A 21,818-nucleotide genomic window follows, 5' to 3' on the forward strand; every position below is an offset into this window, starting at 1 on the left:
ACATCTACCTGGGACAGTTCAGGAAGGCAATTCTCTGAGTAACTTAGGGCATTTCTCTTGAATGGTGGGTTACTGACTTAATCATCAGGCAATCATTCAAAACTCAAAAGAATATCAGTTACAGTACCAAGAGATTTTATCTCTAACAGCAAATTCTACTAATCACAGCTTAGAGCTCAATGCATTATTTTATAAGTTTACCAGGACACATAGATGATTTCATGTAACATGTTTTATATGTTTAAACTTGTCTTGGTGCATAGGATCAATCATTATACAAGCCTATAGATTCTTAATAAACACATTCCTTTTTTAGGAACTATAAATGCTAAACAGGCTCATTTCTCAGGGCTGATGACCTTGCTTACCCTGATGGTGTCAAGAAAACCAACAAGCTTGCAAATTAAGGGGAGTTGACAGAGATTCCAGAGAAGGGGCTGAGCTTGCTGTTGCTCACCCCAACTATTCTTTGTATTTTCATGTAGGGGTAAAGGTGCTGCGCACCTCATTTTTGGAGGTGAACTAATAAGGCTTTCACCTCATCCCTCTTGTTCCATACACAATAACTACCAATTTTAGGTTTAACATGATTGACAATAACTCCAAATAACTTAGTTAACAATTTAAGATTTTTCCTAAGTAATAGCCAAATAGTCTTAGCTGTAATTTCTATTCCCTTAAATAAGTTTGCCTTTTGTTTTAGGGAGAAAACAAGATAATTCTTAAAATTGAGATAGAACAGATCTTAAAATTGATTTAATTTTAGTTAATGAAATTCCCTAAGTTCTGATTAAATGTTCTAGACAAACTGAACTGCCATTTGGTTATTTTCCAATTCATGCAAATTATTTCTCATGGAAAAGGGTTAAGGTGCCAATTTTTACTGACAGGGCCCTCAGAAATCTGACTCTAGATAAACTCAAAAGCAGGCTGTTTGTTACCAGAGTCTTTAAAGTAGTAGCAAACTGCTTTTCTGTTTTACTTAAGTTCCCAAACTCTTATATTTTCTGTTAATAGTGAGTGCAAATAGATTACAATTTACAGATAGCTTTAGTGGGCTATGAATAGAGCTCCTTTAAACTACTTTTACTATCAAGTCTCAAATAACAAATTAGAAATCATTTATCTCAACATTGTCATTGTATATTGGTCACATCTAAAAACCCATATAAAGTTATCAAATATAAAGCAATTATATCCAAAAAGCAGTTAATATTAATATAGCATGTTTTATGCTAAGCACTTTTGCAATCTTGTGATTTTCACAACAATCATAATTTCTCTTTACAAATCAGAAAACTGGGCAAAGATAAAATAATTTGTCATAAATTACATAGCTAATACATATCCACAACTGAAACAGAGAATGTTGGGTTTACTAAATGCAGAAGCTGATTGGCTTTCTCACCTCACACTGCCATTCTAGGTGGTACTGGGGATGCCCAGATCCTTCCCAGGCAGTTGCTGAAGGCTGGGGTGACTGGATCTCCTTTTGATGGTCGTTTCAGATGCCAGGGCTCAGGGAATACTGCCCATGGAGCCTGACCCCCATTCCATCCGTATTCCCCTAAGCTGGGTTGGGGAGGTGTTTGGGCAAGGTTGTATGGGGTCTCCACTGCTGTTGCTGCTTCTTCTAATTGTACAAGTGGGCAGAATTGAGATTCCCTACAGTTTCCCTATACTTTAGCATTCTCTTTTCTTAATCTGATCTGAGATGAGAGACTAGCAAACAGAGGGATTTGGGTTACATTGATCTTGTTAATAATCCCCACAACTGAGATACACTCAGGACTCCAGGGACTGTAGTGGAGAGAGTTCCTTAAAATCTTCTGGGATGCTTTTCCAAAGGATCAGAAGGGGACTCCAGACAAGATAGGAATCAAGGAAGAGTTAGTAAAAAGTTGCTATTTACCTAGTTTTTTTTTCTTTCTTTCAGAATTGGGTAAATTCCTGGCACTATCCCTAATGTTTCAGAAATTTTTCTTGCAATCTTAAAATGACTAATTGCCAAACTTCTTAATCACGGCTCTCAAAACTTTGAGAATCCGCTAAAATACTATTTTAATTTTAATTAGCTAACTTTATTTCTGCAGCTCCCAGCTAGGTCAAATCTGAGGTCCTTAGGAAAAAATTAGGCTTTTTCCCTTTTTAAGGTGGGAGTCATAATCTTCTCATCATCCTCAGCATACAAGGTTTTTTCATTTCTTTTTGTTTTTGTTCTGTTGGTTGCGTTTTAAATCTTTCCAGGCAACAAAATCTAGCTCACAGAACAAATGTGACACGGACATTCTGCACAGATATACAGACACAGACAAAAAGGACATGTAATAGGACAGTCCCATCTTTGCCAAAAGCCATAAAGTTTTGCTAAAAGCCATCCTATAGCACTTCATTTCCTCTGATGAACCAGAGAAGGTAAAAAGGTGGAAAGAATTCCTTAGGAATTTTGCTGGTAAACACAAGAATTTCCAAGTCTGGCCATCCCCAGTTAAAAATTTGCTGAGCATGGAGCTCAAGACTGCCCAGAGAAGCCTTCTCCCAATTGCTTGGGGTGTTCCAACTATAGAATTGAGGGAGAAAAGATAAGGGGCTTACCTTCACAAGGAGGGAATCAAGCTAGGGGAGACTAAACTCTCCTTGTATGGCCATCAAATGTTGAGGTTAGGAAGGACCCCAAAAGGTTGGTGATGCAGACTGGTGTCACAAGGTGTCTCAAAATAATTTGCAGGCTTGAACCCATATCCAAGTCGAGGCACAGTTTATTGTAATTATAATACCAAAGAATTTAGCAAAGGACTGAAGAGAAAAGAGATACATTTTTAGAAATAAGTTGATCAGAGTTTCATGTTACTTATTTGCTAATTTTATGGCTTACAAGTAGGTCTGAGGGGTAGTCCATTCACTATTATCTCAGGAACTTGGTTATTACTGACCACAGATTATCTATCTCACAGTCAGTAATGTTTGTAGGACTATCCTAAAGCTGGAAGATTTTAGAATCATTGACAGACAGATTGTTAGAACAATAGCATTCTTAGATGAGAGGGACTCAGGATCACTAATATATCTCTCCTAAAATCTAAGGGGAGAAATATTATTATATTCTTAAACCAGAGGACTTTTACAATCATCGACGGACAGATTTCCAGAACAATTGTACTCCAAAGTTGGAGGATAGGGACCTTAAGATCACAGATTCCAAAGCCAGAAGACTTTAGAATCACTGACATTGTCAGAACAGAAGCACCCCAAGATCAGGGGGAACCTCCTTATTACTCCTTCCCTCCTTCAATAATAACACCTACTTCATAGGTTTACTGTGATTATAAAATGAGATACTATTTGTTAGAACAGCACCAGACACAGTAACAGACACATAGTAGAAGTTTAATATATGTTTATTCTCTTCCATTTGCTCTGGCCAAAACAGAGCCTGGAATATTGTTCCAAACCTAGAAGTCAGAAATGTTCTTAAGTCTTTTTTTTTTTTAATCACCTTAGAAAAAATCACTGCCAATTAACTTTATTAAGGAAAAAAATGTTTTTTCTTTTTTAATAAAAGTCTTCAATGGTTCTTCATTAATTCTATGAACTATTCTAGGATAGATTTCCCTTCTGACTTGATTTTCAAAAGAAAGTCTTAACAAACACTTTTCAAATGGGAACAAGGGAGAGAAGCAATGTGGGGAACCAGTTTTGTTCTGAAAGAATTCTTTTAATCCTATTTAAAATCATAGCCATCACAATGGCATTTTATATTCATAGTTTATAACTAAAAACAGAAAAAAGTGGTACTTAAATCAATTTTAATTTTCAGCTGGCTCTGGAGTGTGGAAGGATTATAAACTTGCCTTCAAATATTTTTACTTGGCATCTCAGAGTGGACAACCCCTTGCCATTTATTATTTGGCTGAAATGTATGCTTCAGGAACTGGAGTGCTGAGATCATGCAGAACCGCAGTTGAGGTAAATAATGAGCTTTTTAAAGTACTAGTCATTTATCATGGTGAGAAGACCATAGCTTTCTTGAGCTACGGGTATTTTCAATTTTACAGCTATTGTATCCTTTGCTCTTCTTTTACAACATGGATGTGTGCCCTAAGGGAAGAATAATGATAGAATTTAGATGGGGAATGGGAGAGAGACAGACCAGTCTCATTCCTCCTATCTGGAATTGAGTTTTTCATAGAGTTTGTGACCTTCCACTGAATCCTTCTGGTGTCCATCAAATTTGAAGTCTCCATTTAAATTCATTGAAGTAATTTCTAATCAGTCTTTGATCAAGTCATTCAGGCTACTGGGCCCATCCATTTGAGAGAAGAGTTGCTCCTTGAAGGAACATGAGGCATATACACACACCCTCAATGGAGCCTTTTCCTTCCTTCCCACAGTTCAGGGGTCCTTAAGTGTTTGAATGATTGGATGACAACTTAGGGCCTGATTTCTTAAGCCTCAATCAGAGAAGTATTTTTCAAAATCCTACTCAGTATTTCATTTTCCTTCATTGATTTATCAAATACTTCCTCTGCATCACTATAAATACTTCCAATGTTGCATCTGGCCTCTCTGAAACTTAGTTCAAAAGCTGCCAGCTAATAATCTATCTTTAGATTTGTGACTTTGCCAACTTCCTAATGAATTATGTATGGATAGCCTTTTTTGGTTACATAAGGGCTATTCAGCTAAAGTTGAAGTTGACCTCCCATAGAAAGCTGCCCTGGCAGTCATATCACCTATACCCCAGGGGGACCATTTTCCCTTTATCCTCTTCTTTCCAGGGCATCCAGGACTTTAGGACTCCTTTACACACAGCAGCATTGTCCAGAAAGGCCATTTATTTTAAATAGAAGTCGATAAGCACTTGTCTTGCAAAATAGCCCTTATTTAAGTCAGCAAAGTGAACATAGGCTTTCTTGCTGAAGCTAAAAAATGAACTGCTATATTTTTATACTTCCAAAATGCATTAATTCTTCTTCCTATATAAACTATGCTTTTAAAACCCGAACTTTCTGAACAACTTGACCAGGAGGAGTTAAAATACTGGTCATTCATCATTTGCTTGAAATTAAATACAAGATCTCTTTGAACCTGTTTGATTTCTCATCCTCTTTATACAGCTTTACAAGGGTGTTTGTGAACTGGGCCGCTGGGCTGAGAAATTCCTGACAGCGTATTTTGCCTATAAGGACGGTGATATAAATTCATCCCTTATTCAATATGCATTGCTAGCAGAAATGGGGTATGAAGTAGCTCAAAGCAATTCAGCATTCATTTTGGAATCTCGTAAGATAAGTTAAAATTCTCCACCATTCCTTCATCATATATATGTATTTATACCCAATATGGCTTGACCACAGGGGGTCCTAGAAGCACACTAATGGAATATCTTCTTTTTTTCAGAAAAGGCTACCATTCTTGAGAAAGACCAAATGTACCCCATGGCACTCCTTCTGTGGCACCGAGCTGCAGTTCAAGGTATAGGACACCAAGTTAAAAATAATTTGTGACTTTCCATTCCTGTTAGTCTGATTTGCTGCAGCCAGTTTCTTAGCTTGTAGAAGCAGAAAGGAGGGGAATATCAAATAGGTGACATGTCATGCTCTACTGATATTAAGGTCAGCATTGAGTTAGCTTTATTTCAAACAAGAATTTAGTTCATTTCTGCAAGGATGTCTTAGCTTAAATAAAGTCAGAGGTATTTTTGAACCTCCATAACACCCAAACATTAGGATGAAAAGTGAAAAAAAAATTATATACACACATATTTGTACATATATACATATATAAGAAATACATGTATATTTATGTATATATACATATATATGAATGACATATATATAATTCAAATGAATTGGATGCCTAAAGACTTCTTTAATGAGAATTATTGTGAATCATATTCATATAGCTTTGTAAACCTTGTATTTGTGTGCCTGGCATAGAGTAGAAATTTAATAAATGTTTGTTGATTTTACCATAAAGTGGATGTTATAAGCATTATCATCCCCATTTCACAGATTAAGAAATTTAGGGTTAGAGAGATTAAATAACCTACCCACAGTCACACATAAAAATGTGGAGCCTAGAGATTCTGGTTCCTATGTACTTGTCATTACCATAGACTTCATGGCAAAAGATCAATGTTTTCAAACCACATTCTCTTCATTTCTTAATAAATGGTTTCAAGAGTAAGGATTACTTGGTGGTCAGCTTCTGGTGATGAGCTTCTCTGGCACTGAATGGTGCCAAAGTAACTCATTTTCATGGGTTTCTATAAAATCTCATATTACTGATTATCACAACTTGTAAAACTTCCCTTGTGATAGTTGACAAAGTTCAACAAAGAAAACCCAATATTAAGAATTTCTTTTCTAGCTATTATGATTTGCAGTCAGGAAGACAGACATTTAAATACTGTCTCCAACATGCCATATTATCCTAGACAAGACACTCTTTCAGTCTGTTTATCCTGCTGCTAAATTGGGACAACAATAGCACCTACCTTAAATATATACATACATACATATGTATATTATACACACGTGTATACACACATATACACATACATACAGATTTCTTTGTAAGCCTTAAAGTTCCATATAAATATTTTATGTTTTTGTCTAATTAGATGCAAATAAAGTTAACATTTGTTTTTTAAAGTTTTGAGTTTGAAATTCCCTCCTTTTCTCTTCTCCTCTCCCTTGAGAAGGCAAGAAATTTAATGTAGATTATATATGTGGAATTATGCAAAACATTTTCTATATCAGCTATGTTACAAAAAAAAGGGAAAAAAGAAAATGCAATTTTAAAAAACAGTATATTTCAATCTGCATTCAGATTCCATCAGTTCTTTTTTCTGGAGGTAGATGTGCTATAGAAATACTGACCATCATTATCAGAAGAGACATTTATATAGTGCTTAAGGATTTTGGTTTTATAGACATTTTCCTATTTAACTCACACAAAGGCCCAAGTACAAAAAGCAGATATTATTATTTCTATTTTGCAAAAAAAGGAAACCGATTCAGAATATCAGAAACCTATACTAGGACCTGAATCCCAGCTCATTGCTTTTTCCATTCTGTCATTCATTTAAAAAAAGAAAAAAAAAAACTAAGAGGTATAGATGAACCAGAATAATCCCTTTACGTAGTAATATTGTGGGTTAGGCTCCATTGACACCATTTTCCTTTTCACTCCAGTTTTCAGCAAGAGACTTCTATTATTCACACAGAAGTATATTATTAAAGTAGAGTGATGCTGCGAGCCTGCCACTTCTGTCACTCACATTTCTGAAACTCTATTGCAGTAAGAGAACAATTTTACTTCCAACGAGGTTTCTTAAAAATGCTTCATGCTAGAATCAAATCATTTCCTTTCACAGGAAGTGAATATGGTATAAAAAATAATTCTAAACCCATCTTAATACAAGGACTAGAAAAGGACACCTTGGTGCTTCCTCAGAGCCAACTGAGATAGTAATGCTGCATCAGGCCTTCAGGGTGGCTTCAGTTTGGAGACATTTCCTAAAAAAAGAAGAGGCTGTGTTTCACAAAATGCAAAAACTGGGTTGGGGAAATAACAAAGAAATCACTCAGCCTCATCAATCAGCTCAATTGCCACAAACTCCAATTATTCCCAACAAGTAAGTATCATAAAAGAGCAGAATAAGAAGAAAAGCTGAGAACTGAGAATTCTGGGAAATATTAATGTCTCCTAAATATGATGAGCAGGTGATTAAAGATAATGGGGACTGACTGGAGGTCAGTCTGGAGCTATGACTTTAACTGTGTAAAGAACCTTGGATAAAATTGTCTCCTAAATATAAGGTATCTAAAGATAATAGGGACTCACTAGGAATCTGTCTAAGATTAGGGTTTCAACTATTATAAAGAAATTTACTGATTAAACTTTTTCAATTAATAGTTAATTGATGATGCTTGTTTTGGCTAGCTACCACAGGAAAAGATATTTATTCCAACATTGTCCCAAGGCTTTATCAAATTGCCCTCAGGCCAATGAATAAGAAAGTCATAAAAGAAAAAGAAACAAATCTACTGCCCACCCTGACTCATTTTGTTAGAAAGGTCCTGAATCATATAAGCACAGTCACCACCCCTAGGCTATGAACTCTTTTGGAAAAATCCCTGTGATCCAATCATCATTTTTCACTGTGTCAAGATGTTACTGATTCTAGTGCATGCATATCTGAAAAGACTAGAAAAAGGACTCAGAATGATCTATAAAAAATATCATTAGGTTTGTGACATAAATTTACCAACAATAAAAATATAATCATCATCAGGGACTTTTATATAATATACTAGGGTTAATAGCACCTTATGATATTTCCTTGTTTTAATCCTTACAACAACCCTGTGAAATAGGCAGATGTTATTTTCATTTTACAAATGGTATGAACTCTGGACTCAAGACCTCAAAAAGCTCTCAGCTTGGCCTAACTCATAAGCCTTCCCTCGAGACACATACAACACAGGGAACAAAGACATAAAGGGGAACTCACCCAATCACAGACCCTCCCCTCTTCCACAAAGTACTCTGTTCTGCCTCAGAGCAATTTCCCATCTTATTATTATCACATCCTCTTTCTAAGGGAAGTCATCTTTGTCAAAGCAATAGAATGGACAAGCCTTATAAACACCAGCCCAGAAGTTCTATTTCTCTACACCATTAGAGGGCTATAAAATTTAAAATTGAAAAGGATGTTTAGAGTTCATCTCTTTCTAGATTTCTCGTTTTATAGATGAAGAAACTGAACGGGAGACATAACATGCCTTGCCCTCAGGCTTCACAGTAAGTAACATAGACAGGATTTTAATCCAGGTCCTCCCACTCAAATACATTATTCCTGATGCTTGCAGTCAGCCCCAGGATGAAAAAGAGCACGGTACTATCCTTAGAGCCAATAGCCACAAGTCTCCCATTGTTATCCTCATAAATTAACTGCCTGGATATCTTTAGGGTAGTGATTCAGAGAGCCTGATCCTACTACCACATTCCTGTTCCAGTAATGAATTCTTATTTCATTAGGCTGAAACAGAAGTCCAAGAAGAGTTTTTGTATCATAAACCTGCTTTCCACTTAAATAATAAGAGTTTGTGACTAAATGGTACTCAGACGGGTAGGTGATCTTACTTATAGAGCCTGATTCTCTGCCTCTGAAACTTAGCAAAAATATGAAAGTTTTCTCTTTTAACATTCTGTCACCTCCTGCCTCACATCTCCCTAACCATATCCTCATCCCAAAGTGCCCTAGTTTGTTAGTTTTCACTTAAAGAATCTAAGAAGTTCATCCCCATTAAAATCTTAGCTGAAAAAATTCAAGGTATTATTCCTCTAAAGGTATTTGCATTTTAACACAGGATTCTTAAAAATAATAAAACCCAAAAGTTCTATAATGGTGTTGTTGAGGTTGGGAAGGGGGGGATCCCAAAAGTCCCAGACCAGTGTTGCAAGGTGTCTCATAAGAATTTGAGGTTTTGAACCCCTCTCCTAGTCAAGGGGCAAAATTTTATTGAAAATAATATAATAGGAGCAGCTAGGTGCACAGTGGATAGAGCACCAGCCCTGAAGTCAGGAGGACCTGAGTTCAAATCTTACCTCATACTTAACACTTCCTAGTTGTGTAATCCTGGATAAATCACTTAACCCCAATTGCCTCAGGCAAAAAAAAAAAAAAAAAAAAGTAATATAACACTAATACAAAGTGGACTGAATTCTAAGGCAATCCAGTAAAGAAACAGAACCAAGGAGAATTATTTTATCCACCTTCTACCATGATATGCTAATTCTATAGCTCAAGGTTGGACTAGGGAGTAATCTCCAGATGAACTAAGGGTGGTCTCTGAAATTTGATTTATCACTGACCACAGATCATCAGTCAGCAATGAACTGAGAAGTCTATTCAGAATCAAGACAGATTGGGTGTAGGAGTTTCCTGAGGAAGCCTCCAAAACCAAAAGTTTAGGGTTTCATATTACATCAGTGTGATTTTAAGCAAAGCTTTAGACTGCAAGATAATAGGGAAAACCTTTTGGATGAGAGATTAAAGACATATCTTGATTTAGACTACATGGGTGGATCACCTCTTCTGAGAACTTGTTAGAAGGACTGGTCATGAGTGAGTCAGATAACCAAGGTTAATTCTACCCACCCACACACAAAACCTACAGTTAATACCAAAAAAAAAAAAAAAAAAAAAAAAAGGCTTGTAATAGTTTGTTTTTTCAAGTGGGGAACTTTTGTTTTATTGATGTATTTATGGAAAATAATGACATTAAAAACAAAAAATTTAAATGATTTTTTTCACTCCAGAATCTTTCATTATGTTGAGATTTACAGATACTATTAGGTTATCTCCCATATTTCTCCCACATTTAATACTCTGAAATGTGTGTGTGTGTGTGTGTGTGTGTGCGTGTGCATGTGAACAGGCACAGACAGTTAAAGAAAAGGAGAAAGGGAATAGGTACTTTTTAATAGGTACTTATTATATACCAGGTGATGTAGCTTAAGGCAAGCATGGGAAATTGAGATTGATGTAGGCACCAAATGTTGGGGTTGTGTCATGTGAAGCATTCATAATAGCCATTCTCTTGGGCAAAAAGGTAAACTTATTTAGAATTTACAGCAAAAATGAAGAGATATAATAGACATCTGGAATGGTAAATGCGAAATAGAATTGGGAGAGCATAGAACAAGGAAAGGAGTTTTAATAATTAATGATGGAAAAGGCAAATTTTCTAGTGGAACTGACAATTAACCAAGAGAAAGGGAGAGGATATCCTTAGCTTGCAGGCTAAATCCTAAAAAGGATTCTAAAAAGTCTAAAAAGATCTTTAGCTTACTTAAAAGGAAGCTATAAGAAAGAGAAAGACACTATGAGGGTGGGGTAAGAGGAGAGACACTATAAATGCATGATGGCGTGAGAGGAAAGACATCATGTGGTATGGTGGGGTGGAGAAGGGAAAAACACCATGAGGCTGAGTGCTGTGGTGGGTAGTAATCCCAAGAGGGATTGACCAAAAATGGCGTGAATCATGGACAGATTTGTAGGGGAAATTTATCTTCTGGGGTTCAACATAACTTGGATTTTTTGGCTGGACACAGCAAGGGGAGGCTATAAGATTAAACTGATCCCCATTGTGGCGCTTCCTGCTTGCCGCAGGGGACAATTCCATCCACATTTCATTCTCTCTGCCAACCGCACCCAGGACCTCATCTTCAGGCAAAGTGATAAAAACTGTACAAATAATGTCTCATTGGATCTAACGCAGACATGCCAAGTAAGTGCTATTATCATATCATTTTACAGTAGAGGAAACCAAGTCAAACAGAGGGTCAGTGACTTGCCAGTGTCACACAGCTATAAGTATCTAGGATCAAATTTGAACTCAAATATTCCAGACTCCAAGCTCAGCACTTTATCCAACTGCCCAACATAACTGCAAAGAATAGATAAGAGGATTTGGTCTAAAATTTAAAAAAAAAAAATTGAAAAACCTAAATTATAAAAGAACCAACCATTTAGCATTCATTACTTAAATTAGCAGATATGGCTCAGAGATGAAGACTTAGTCCTAAATTCTTTTTTTTTTTTCTTTTAATTAAAGTTTTTTATTTTCAAAACAAATGCATGGTCCTAAATTCTTAAAAGGAGTCTTTAAAACATTAATGAACCAACAAAAAGGCTGTGAGTTTTTTCAACTTTTTTTCTTTTATTTAATATCCATTCCTCCCTCAAATTATTCCCTCCTGTTCTCTTTAACTTGCAATTCTAAGGTCAGCATTTTTTTTTTTTTTTGATATTTAAAAATACAAACTCTTCTTTTATAGCCTAGATCTCATTGATAAATATGGAACCAGGGCATGGAGGTGTTAGGATAAAAGTAGGCTAATAGCCAAAAAAAAAAACCCAAAGAACCTTTGGGCTATATGGGTATGGTATGAGCAAAAACATCTATTGGATTCCTAGCCTTCATTGTATGAGCATTGAGAGGGAAGAGGGAGGAAGAAAGCCCACTCAGTTCTTAAAATACACAGAAGGGGCAAGCTAAATGAGTTAAATTCAAATTAATTCAACAATAACAGGAAGGAATCTGCTTGCTATCTTCTTTCTCTTCCTCATCTTCCTTCTACATGTGATCAGTATGGGTACTTCCTCTAAAGATGTTCATCCCAATCAGTACATGTGTACCCATCCTGAGTAATTCTTGTCCGTGTCTGTGGCAATTAGGTGGCACAGTAGATAGAATACTGGGGCTGGAGTCAGGAAGATTGAGCTTACACACGTACTAGTTGTGTATCTCCGGGAAAATCACTTAACCTCTGTTTATTTCAGTTTCTTCATCAGTAGAATGAGAATAATAATAGCACTTAGCTGGCAGGGCTGTTGTAAGGATGAATGAGATCATTGTAAAGCATTTAGCATAGTGCCAGCAAGATATATATATCTATATATTCTTTAATAAGTCTTCCCATTTTAGAATTCTCAAATGGATAAGAGAAAGGTTAATGTCCCCCTAGAATTTATTTTGTAGGCAGAGGTAAACACAATCAGGATGAATTGCCAGGTAGTGTCACCCTTCAGCATTTGAAGTTTTATACAGGTTCTTTGTTTTGTTTTGTTTTTATTTTATGAGGCAATTGAGGTTAAGTGATTTGCCCAAATAGTAAATGTTTGAATTCAGGTCCTCCTGACTCCAGAGTCAGTATTCTATCCACTTATAGATTTTTTAAGCAAATTTGTGCCACATCATAATATCTGCTTTTCAATAAAAGGCAATAGATTATTTTAGGATATAATTATTCCCCAGTACTTATCTCAATTCAATGCTATGATTGATTTTTTTTTTGAAATAGTTATAGTTAAGAAACTAAAACAAGAATAATATGTCAAATAATTAGAGATAGATAAAAATTAATAGAATGATTTTGGTTGTCATGATTTCTCTCTGCTTTTTATTATTTCTAACAGGCAATGCATTGGCTAGAATTAAAATTGGAGATTACCACTACTATGGCCATGGAACAAAGAGAGATTATCAAACAGCGGTGACTCATTACAGCATTGCGGTAGATAAATATCACAGTGCCCAGGCTATGTTCAATCTGGCATACATGTATGAGCATGGCTTAGGGATTTCAAAGGTGACTACTAATGTGGGAATAATGTTATATAGATGATGTAAGGGGGGGGAAGAGAAATCAGGAATATAAATGTTAGCTTGATATAAAATATAAAGAAATACATTATGTATGATGTATAGCATAGGTAAGAATATATATTACATAAGGAATATAAAATGTTAGTTTTTATAAATTAAGGAATATAAAATGTATAAAATATAAGAATGTTAATAGAATCTAAGAATGATTAATATAATATAGTAGAATATCTAAGAAAGAAATGGAATATAAAATAAAGAATATAAGATGTTTTTGCATTCTTAAGGCACAAAGGTCACATCCCATAGAAGATTCTCCTAAAACTATATTTCATTAGTCTCCACTAATAATTTTATCTCTTGATAGTCAAAATACAAAGGTATTTTCTGGATTATCATATAATAAAATATGCTTCTCCCCACCAAAAAAGAACAGCACTGTCCCAAAAACATATATACCATCAATGGAGAGACTGAGCAATTACAGAGTGTAGCCAAGAAGGGCCCTGATGTGAAGAAACAGTGTAAATGGGCAGTTCACACTTCTGGTGCAGTTACTCCACTGACATCCTCTTATCATGTTTCCAAGCTGAAATTCCAAACTAGAAATTTTGACTAGGTATATTGTTCTTCCAGGTCCATTGGACCTGATGACTGTAAGTCCCATAGCTTTGCTGGTTGGCTACAGCATCCATAGCCTCCAACTTCTGCCTAAATCAAAATCCTTGGTAAGGAATTAATAAATTCTTTCAAAAAGAACATGCTTAACCCCTTACAAGAAGAAACCCCTCACTTCTGCTCCTTCACAGTCTTGAATCTCCTTTTTGGATGTCAGCTATCTTCTTTTTTGAACTTCTAGAGATTTTTTTTTTTTAATTTTTTCTGTTTAATTTTTTTTTTTTCTGAGTTTTCTTCCCCCCCCCCTTTTTAAAATTATAGCTTTTTATTTACAAGATATATGCATGGGCAGTTTTTCAGCATTGACAGTTACAAAACCTTTTGTTCCAACTTTTCCCCTTCTTCCCCCATCCCCTCCCCCAGATGGCAGGTTGACCAATACATGTTAAATATGTTGAAGTATAAGTTAAATATAATATATGTATACATGTCCTAACCGTTATTTTGCTGTACAAAAAGAATCAGACTTTGAAATAGTGTACAATTAGCCTGTGAAGGAAATCAAAAATGCAGGCGGACAAAAATATAGGGATTGGGAATTCTATGTAGTGGTTCATAGTCATCTCCCAGAGTTCTTTCACTGGGTGTAGCTAGTTCAATTCATTACTGCTCTTTTGGAACTGATTTGATTCATCCCATTGCTGAAGATGGCCACGTCCATCAGAATTGATCATCATATAGTACTGTTGTTGAAGTATATGATGATCTCCCGGTCCTGCTCATTTCACTCAGCATCAGTTTATGTGCGTCTCTCCAGGCCTTTCTGAAATCATCCTGCTGGTCATTTCTTACAGAACAATAATATTCCATAACACAATTTACCCAGCCATTCTCCAATTGATGGGCATCCATTCATTTTCCAGTTTCTAGCCACTACAAACAGGGCTGCCACAAACATTCTTGCACATACAAGTCCCTTTCCCTTCTTTAGTATCTCTTTGGGATATAAGCCCAGTAGAAACACTGATGGATCAAAGGGTATGCACAGTTTGATAACTTTTTGAGCATAGTTCCAGATTGTTCTCCAGAATGGCTGGATGTGTTCACAATTCCACCAACAATGTATCAGTGTCCCTGTTTTCCCACATCCTCTCCAACATTCCACATTATCTTTCCCCGTCATTCTAGCCAGTCTGACAGGTGTGTAGTGGTATCTCAGAGTTGTCTTAATCTGCATTCTTCTGATTAATAATAACTTGGAGCATATTTTCATATGGCTAGAAATAGTTTCAATTTCTTCATCTGAGAATTGTCTGTTCATATCCTTTGACCATTTATTAATTGGAGAATGACTTGATTTCTTATAAATTAGAGTTAATTCTCTATATATTTTGTAAATGAGGCCTTTATCAGAACTTCTGACTGTAAAAATGTTTTCCCAGTTTATTGCTTCTCTTCTAACCTTGTCTGCTTTAGTTTTGTTTGTACAAAAATTTTTCAATTTGACATAATCAAAATGTTCTATTTTGTGATCAATAAAGATCTCTAGTTCTTCTTTGATCATAAATTCCTTCCTCTTCCACAAGTCTAGAGGAGTTTTTTTAACCTTCTATAGGAGGTTAAAGTTCAGGAAGCAGCATCCTTGAATGCTCCTCTTAAGCTATTTTCAACCCCTTATCTCCAATGGCTGTGTGTTTCTGTTGTGAGAAATCATTGCCAGTGGAGAGGACAGGGAAGAAAGAAATTCCATTTACTCCCATTTGCTAAACTCTGCTAGAAGTGCTCTTAAAAGCTGGCTATTTTGGCTCAACTATCTTGAGATTATTCAATTCCCTAGTTAAAAATTGAATAGACAAACAACAGACAAAAGGTTTTAGAGTAACATACAATCAAAGGCAAGTCTAGTATATTATGTCAATCAATGCTTAACTCTTAATAAGATGCAAATGGATTGCTTAAAATTTAATTTCCTTGAAATAACCAAAAATAAGCTACTTGGTGGCTAGCACCCTTAATTTTGGTGAGTGGGCTCAATTGATCCAAAATCCCCTGATAAAACTCCTTACTATAGCTGCTATAATATCAAACTGTAGTCAAATCTTGATTATGTGCTTGGTTGGTTGTATGTTCTATAGCCATCTTTCATCTCAGCCCTAGTTCAAGTAATAAAGAGATTAAAAAGCATTCAGACTTTATATGGAGGGGTTTAAAAAAAATTATTGTTTTATAAACAAAGCACTAAGAAAGACACAAAGAAGAAGTATACCATATAGTGTTTGCCCTCAAAAGCTAATAATTTAATTAGGGATGGGGAAGAGGGTTCACACACATACAAAAAGAAAATGAACAATATAATGCAATATATATTGTGTCAAACGATGGCTATGAACAATAAATATAATAGGATTTCATAATAGACAGGAATCACTTCAGGCTGGGGCAACCAAGGAAAATTTCACAGAAAACATTGTGAGGCTTGATTATAAGTTCCATTCGTTGAAATATATGTGTCTTTTGAATGTTTCTCTAGCCATTAAGGCAAGCCATATGGAAATTAGGACAGCCCAAAAGCTAATATGGATTGAGTTTACATTAACAGAAGCATAACATTCAGGAATTAGGACATCCCATTTGACTCCATCTGCTCACACTATTGTGTTCATTTCTGAGTGCTAGTGTTTAGGTAAGACAAGCTGGTAAGCTGGACATCGTCCAGGAGAAAGCAGCTGAGATGGCATAGGGTCTCAAATTTATCTTGGTTGAGATTAATTGAAAGAATTTAGCAGGCAGAAGAAAAGACTGGCAGTTGGAAGGAAGGTTGGACAGGATAGTCATCCTCAAAGACTTGATAGATTGTCACATAGAAGAGAGATTTGATTGCTTTTGCTTGGCCCCAGAGGGCAGAAACAATATGAACTGGATATGTAGAAGTTGCAAAGCGCTAGATTTACATCTGATGTAAGACAAAGTTTCTTAACAATTGAAGTTCTCCAGAAATAGCATGAACTGCCTAGAGAGCTAGTAGGTTCCCTCTCACTTGAAGCCTTTGAGTTGAATAAGCACTTGTCTGGTATTGGACTAAATAGATTCTGAGTTCTCTTTAATTTCTGTGATTCTGTGAAGGATTTCATGCACTTCTTGATTAGCCTCTTCTCCACTTGAAAACTGCTGGTAATTGATAATTATTACTAGCACTGGAGGAAGGAAAATGTGAAAAATCAGAAGAGGCTCACACTGAAGCCAAATCTCTCATCCTCCAGTACTTATTAACCAATGGATGGTTTGTCCAAGGCCGACTGTTTTCCTCCTGTCTTTTGACCTCCCATTTTTCGTTAGCTTTTCTATCACAAATAAAAAAGTTGAATTCAAACAAATCCATTCCCCTACTTTCCAAAGCCAATGACAAAATTTTAAAGGGAGGAGAGAAATTAATAGCTGAAAAAGAATTTGGGATTACCCATGAATTTCCTTTTATCTATTGCCACCCCCATTTTAATTTCAATTCTTAAAGAAGAATAAAATATGATAAATGGCATAATATAATGTATCATTCTAGAAAGGTCATTTGAATCAGAGATCAGTCAGAACTTATATTCATAATTTCCCAATGTTAAAAATGAGAAAATGTAATGTTAAAAAAAAGAATGCAGGCTTAACTGAAATAATATATGTAAGATGCTTGGCAAATCTTAAAGTGCTCTATAAATGCTAGCTATTATTATTATTATAGGATTTGTAAAGGAAAAAAAGAAATGTCATTTGCTGATAATCACTATAATGATTTCATATGAATAAAAGAATACATCTCAGTGAAATATCTTATCCACTGTCTTAGCATGTAAGGTACTTGAAGTCAGAAACTGTTTTTGCTAACAATAGGTTGTGATGGTGGTATTTGTCACTGAGAAGGGATAGTTGAGCTGCCAACATTCTTTGCCATATTTTCTCCTCCCAAGCCTTTTTTTTCTCCATAGTAACTTAAAAAACCACACCCGGTAATTGCAATTAGCTCAATTTTAAGGGGCAATAAAATAGTCAGGAGGCAGTTAAGTGGCTCAGGGATCAAGCACTTGATCTGGAATCCGGAAGCCACAAATTCAAATGTGGCCTCAGGCACTTACTAACTGTGCAACCTTGTTTACCTCATTTTCCTTATCTGTAAAATGAGCTAGAGAAGCTAAAAGCAAACCATTCCGCAATCTTTGCATAGAAAAGCCGCAATGGGATCACAAAGACTCTTGAAATGACTGAATGACTGAACAAAAATACGATATTCACTTAATCCTTTCCTCTCCTGCTTTATGAAGTTTGTCAAATAAAAAAAAATAAAGAGAGAGATTTGTGACTTTGTCCTGATTTAAAATAATTTTTAATCGGCCCACTGTCATGGACAGGCATTGAAAAAATATGTTGGAGGGAACCCCAATATTCTATTATTGGAAGAATTAATAGCCCTTCTTTTACTTTCTTTTTTTCCCATTACAAAGGCATTAAGATTATTTCTAACTCAACAGAAGCTTGAGTGCATGTTTAGGGTTATCTCTATTTTTAATGCTGATCAACTTTTAAAATTACTACTCCTTGATCTGCTTCAGTAGAATGGGTGTGGTGATAGCCTTGTAGGAGACACCAAGAAAGTGCTTTTGGGAGGTTTCTCTACCATGTGGTTGGGAAGTAGCGTCCATGTTAGGTGATCTCCAACACACAGAATAATTGGAGGGAAGAATATGAAGAAACCAATCTAATACAAAGAGTAATTTGTTAACAATTGAATAGGGGTTCCAGAAAAGACAGTGGAAATATAGGATAAGGTAGGACAGATTTAGGTAGGGATTTGGAAGGATAAAGCTGATAAATATGGATATTAGCGAATGAAGAGAATCCTGGGCATGTAGCTTCGGTCTAGACAGCCTACAACTCAAAATTATAAAGTAGATGATTGGAGAAATGCATAATGAATTTGAAATGAGTTGACTTCTTAGACATGAAAAAGTAATTGCGTCCTCCATTGACTCTTAAAAGCCCATTTTTTCACTTTCCTTTAGGATAGAATGATTGCTAGTGTGAAGCAGGAAGGGAAAAATTCCTTTTTCTAGATCTCAGTTGTGTTTTCTAACTCTCAAATGGTCCTCTTCAAGAGGAACAAATAACAACAATGGCTGTATGTGTCAGAGAGTCGTATTTTCTTCCTTGGAATCATTAATAGCCTCTCTCACATGGTACTTATTTCATAATGTCAAATAGTAATAGTTAGTTGGCATAGGTTTTCATGTTTTATACATTTCATGTTTATAGAAAGTCTTTGAATACTCCCCCATCAGCTCTTCTGTTCTTTTATGTCATGGTTCCCTTTAAATCATGAATGCTTCATTATTATCAATCTCATTCAAGTCACACTTGCCATTTTTTCTATAGTCTTTTAAAAATTAAATTACGTAGACTAGGAACAACACATCTAGATATTAAAATTTTTAAGTTAGGTGATGAGGGGTCAGCATACTTTGTCTTTAATTGATTTTTGTTTAGTAACAAGAAAAATAACTAGGTGCCAAGGGGCAAAGTTTATTATACTATCTCATATTCAAACTAATTAGGAGGTACCATAGATTCCTATTGCTGAAATGAATATGATAATAATTAAAAGCCCAAAGCATAATCCAAGGATGATTAATGAGAGCAAAAGAAATTAAAATGCTAAGGCTTTTCTCAGTCTTTAACTCATCTAGTTATTAGTTAGTTTTGACATAGCACAGTGCTTCACAATCACCTCTTATTAGTTAATCATCATATAAACCTGCAATTATGTGAATATAGAAGAAGAAACTGAGAAAAAGACAAAGTACATAGGTTATCCCCTAGTAATTCAGTCAGAAGACTCACTTCTAAAATCTCTGGTCCCAGATTTAGCCCCAATAAAAAACCAATGCCGGGAATAATAGGTTAAATACTCATTTTTCTTATGAAATTGTTTCCTTAATATACTACTCTGAAATAGCTTTAAAATGTTATTATGAATAAAACTTCGTGCCATTTTCCTTCAATTCTCTGGTCTGTTATCCTCATTTAGTTTCCCAGAGGAGTATGTTCATTGGGTCCGATTCTTCATGATCAGATTTGGGTTTTTCTTGGCAAAGATGCTAAAATGGTCAACCATCTCTCGAAGTATAGGATCATTGATTTAGAGGTGGGAAGGGCTTTAGAGTCACAAGTCCTTTTCCTTCATCTATTTTAGGAGTCATAAAAATCATCTCAACTTCCCACCCATGCCATACTACTGCTAGAGTAGCTACCTTCAGGCACAGCCCTCATCTGTTACTCCTCTGCTCTAAAACATCCAGTGACTCCCCATTGCCTAACAAAGTCCAATCTCCTTAATCAGCTCTACAAAGTTTTCCATTTATCTGACATCACTCTTCTCACTGCTTCCACCATTAAGCATTCCAAACAAATTGGACAACTAACTGTTTCTTAGGTCCCAAATCTTCTGCCACTCATAGACTCTTCCATGGGGAAGAAATCTGACTGAGGGGGACCCAAGGACGTAGGGGATTAATTTAATTCAATTCAATAAACATTTATAAGTGCTTATTATATCCAAGCACTGTGCTAAATACTGGGCATATAAAAAGAGGCAAAAGGCAGTCTCTGTTCTCAAGAAACTTGTAATCTATTAGAAGGGAGGGGAACAACAAGCAAATATATACAAAGCAATCCATATACAGGATAAATAGGAGATAATTGATGGAGGGAAGGTGCTAGAATTGAAAGGCTGTAGGATTAGAGGAGGGATGTCACACTTCTGATGTCTGCAAATCCTGCTTTCCAACTCAGTTCCATTCTAAAAGCACATACTGCTCCAGTGGGTGCTACAGAAGTACAAAGATTAAAAACAAACAAAAACCTGGCACAACTTTTATCCTCACGGAGTTTACATTCTACTAACAGAATACAGGTACACAGAAAACTAATGCAAAGTAGAATGTGAAGGAGCATGAGAGAGATCCAGAAATGTAGTTGATGCAGAGGAGGCTAAATTGAACACCATTTTTTCAGGGGAGGGAGACATACAGATGGAGAGAATGGATCTGAGTGATGAACATCCCTAAATACCCCTGTCTCCAGAGATATTTTGCCAAACCCTGTGTTTCAATCTCATCTGACCTCCATGTGGAAGAAGCTCCCAAATCTTTGTCTTCCTCAATATAAACTGCATAGCCACTAAGTTCTCCGGTGAGTGGCCAGGCTAATAGTATCTGGGTACAGTTAACTTACAACTTCATTTTCTATTGTCAGACAAAGCAGTTAGCAGTGAAATAATGTCTTCTTGTATGAGATCATGCCCATGTGGTTTGTTTATCACTCAATAAATCCTGTAGTTAAATCAACTAAATATGAGATCTTGAAGTTTCTTGAAATCCTAACGACTATAGTAGTCTATGAAATTTTGAGAGGAAAAAAAAAGCACTTTAAAACTGCAGTAGAGGTGGAGAGGGAGCACTGGAAGGCTTTACGAGAAGGGGTGGCCTCTGTGCACCAGTCACCTTTGAAGGAAGAGATTTCTAAGAGAAATGAAGTAAAAGAAGTGAATTCCAAACATGGAAAATTGTCCATTCACATCCATGGAGATAGGAGATGATATGCTGAAGCTATTTTAATTTGGTTAGAATGAAAGAGAAAAATGCAAAGTAATTTATGCAAAGGTAGATAGAATCTTTAAAGGCAGAGGGATTTGTACAATCCCCCTTAAAGACAGTAGGGAGCCACTAAAGGTTCTTGTGAAGGACTTTTTGCCCATACTTTAGGAAACATGAATTTTTTAGCTATAACTTTTCTTTTTTATTTCATGTTTCCAAAGGAAGATCTTTTTCGTAGCTATGTGAAGGATGGATTGGAAAGATAAAATTAGAAGATAGCAAACAAATTAAGAGGCAAATACTATACAATATACCATAACAGTAAATTACTAAACTATCACACACACACACACACACACACACACACACACACACACACACA

The 21,818-nt window shown here is 35.8% G+C and overlaps 1 protein-coding gene across 1 annotated transcript in view; it reads left to right on the forward strand.

The window, feature by feature from the left end:
* SEL1L2 (SEL1L2 adaptor subunit of ERAD E3 ligase) overlaps positions 1-21,818 on the forward strand; it is a 162,156-nt gene that overhangs the window by 130,823 nt on the left and 9,515 nt on the right. Inside the window, exons 15-18 of the mRNA XM_051975899.1 lie at positions 3,818-3,966; positions 5,118-5,283; positions 5,401-5,475; positions 12,995-13,167. Of these exons, the coding sequence (XP_051831859.1) occupies positions 3,818-3,966; positions 5,118-5,283; positions 5,401-5,475; positions 12,995-13,167 (563 nt within the window). The remainder of the gene's footprint in view (positions 1-3,817; positions 3,967-5,117; positions 5,284-5,400; positions 5,476-12,994; positions 13,168-21,818) is intronic.

The sequence above is a fragment of the Antechinus flavipes genome, chromosome 2 (genome assembly GCF_016432865.1).
Source record: "Antechinus flavipes isolate AdamAnt ecotype Samford, QLD, Australia chromosome 2, AdamAnt_v2, whole genome shotgun sequence".
NCBI lineage: Eukaryota > Metazoa > Chordata > Mammalia > Dasyuromorphia > Dasyuridae > Antechinus > Antechinus flavipes.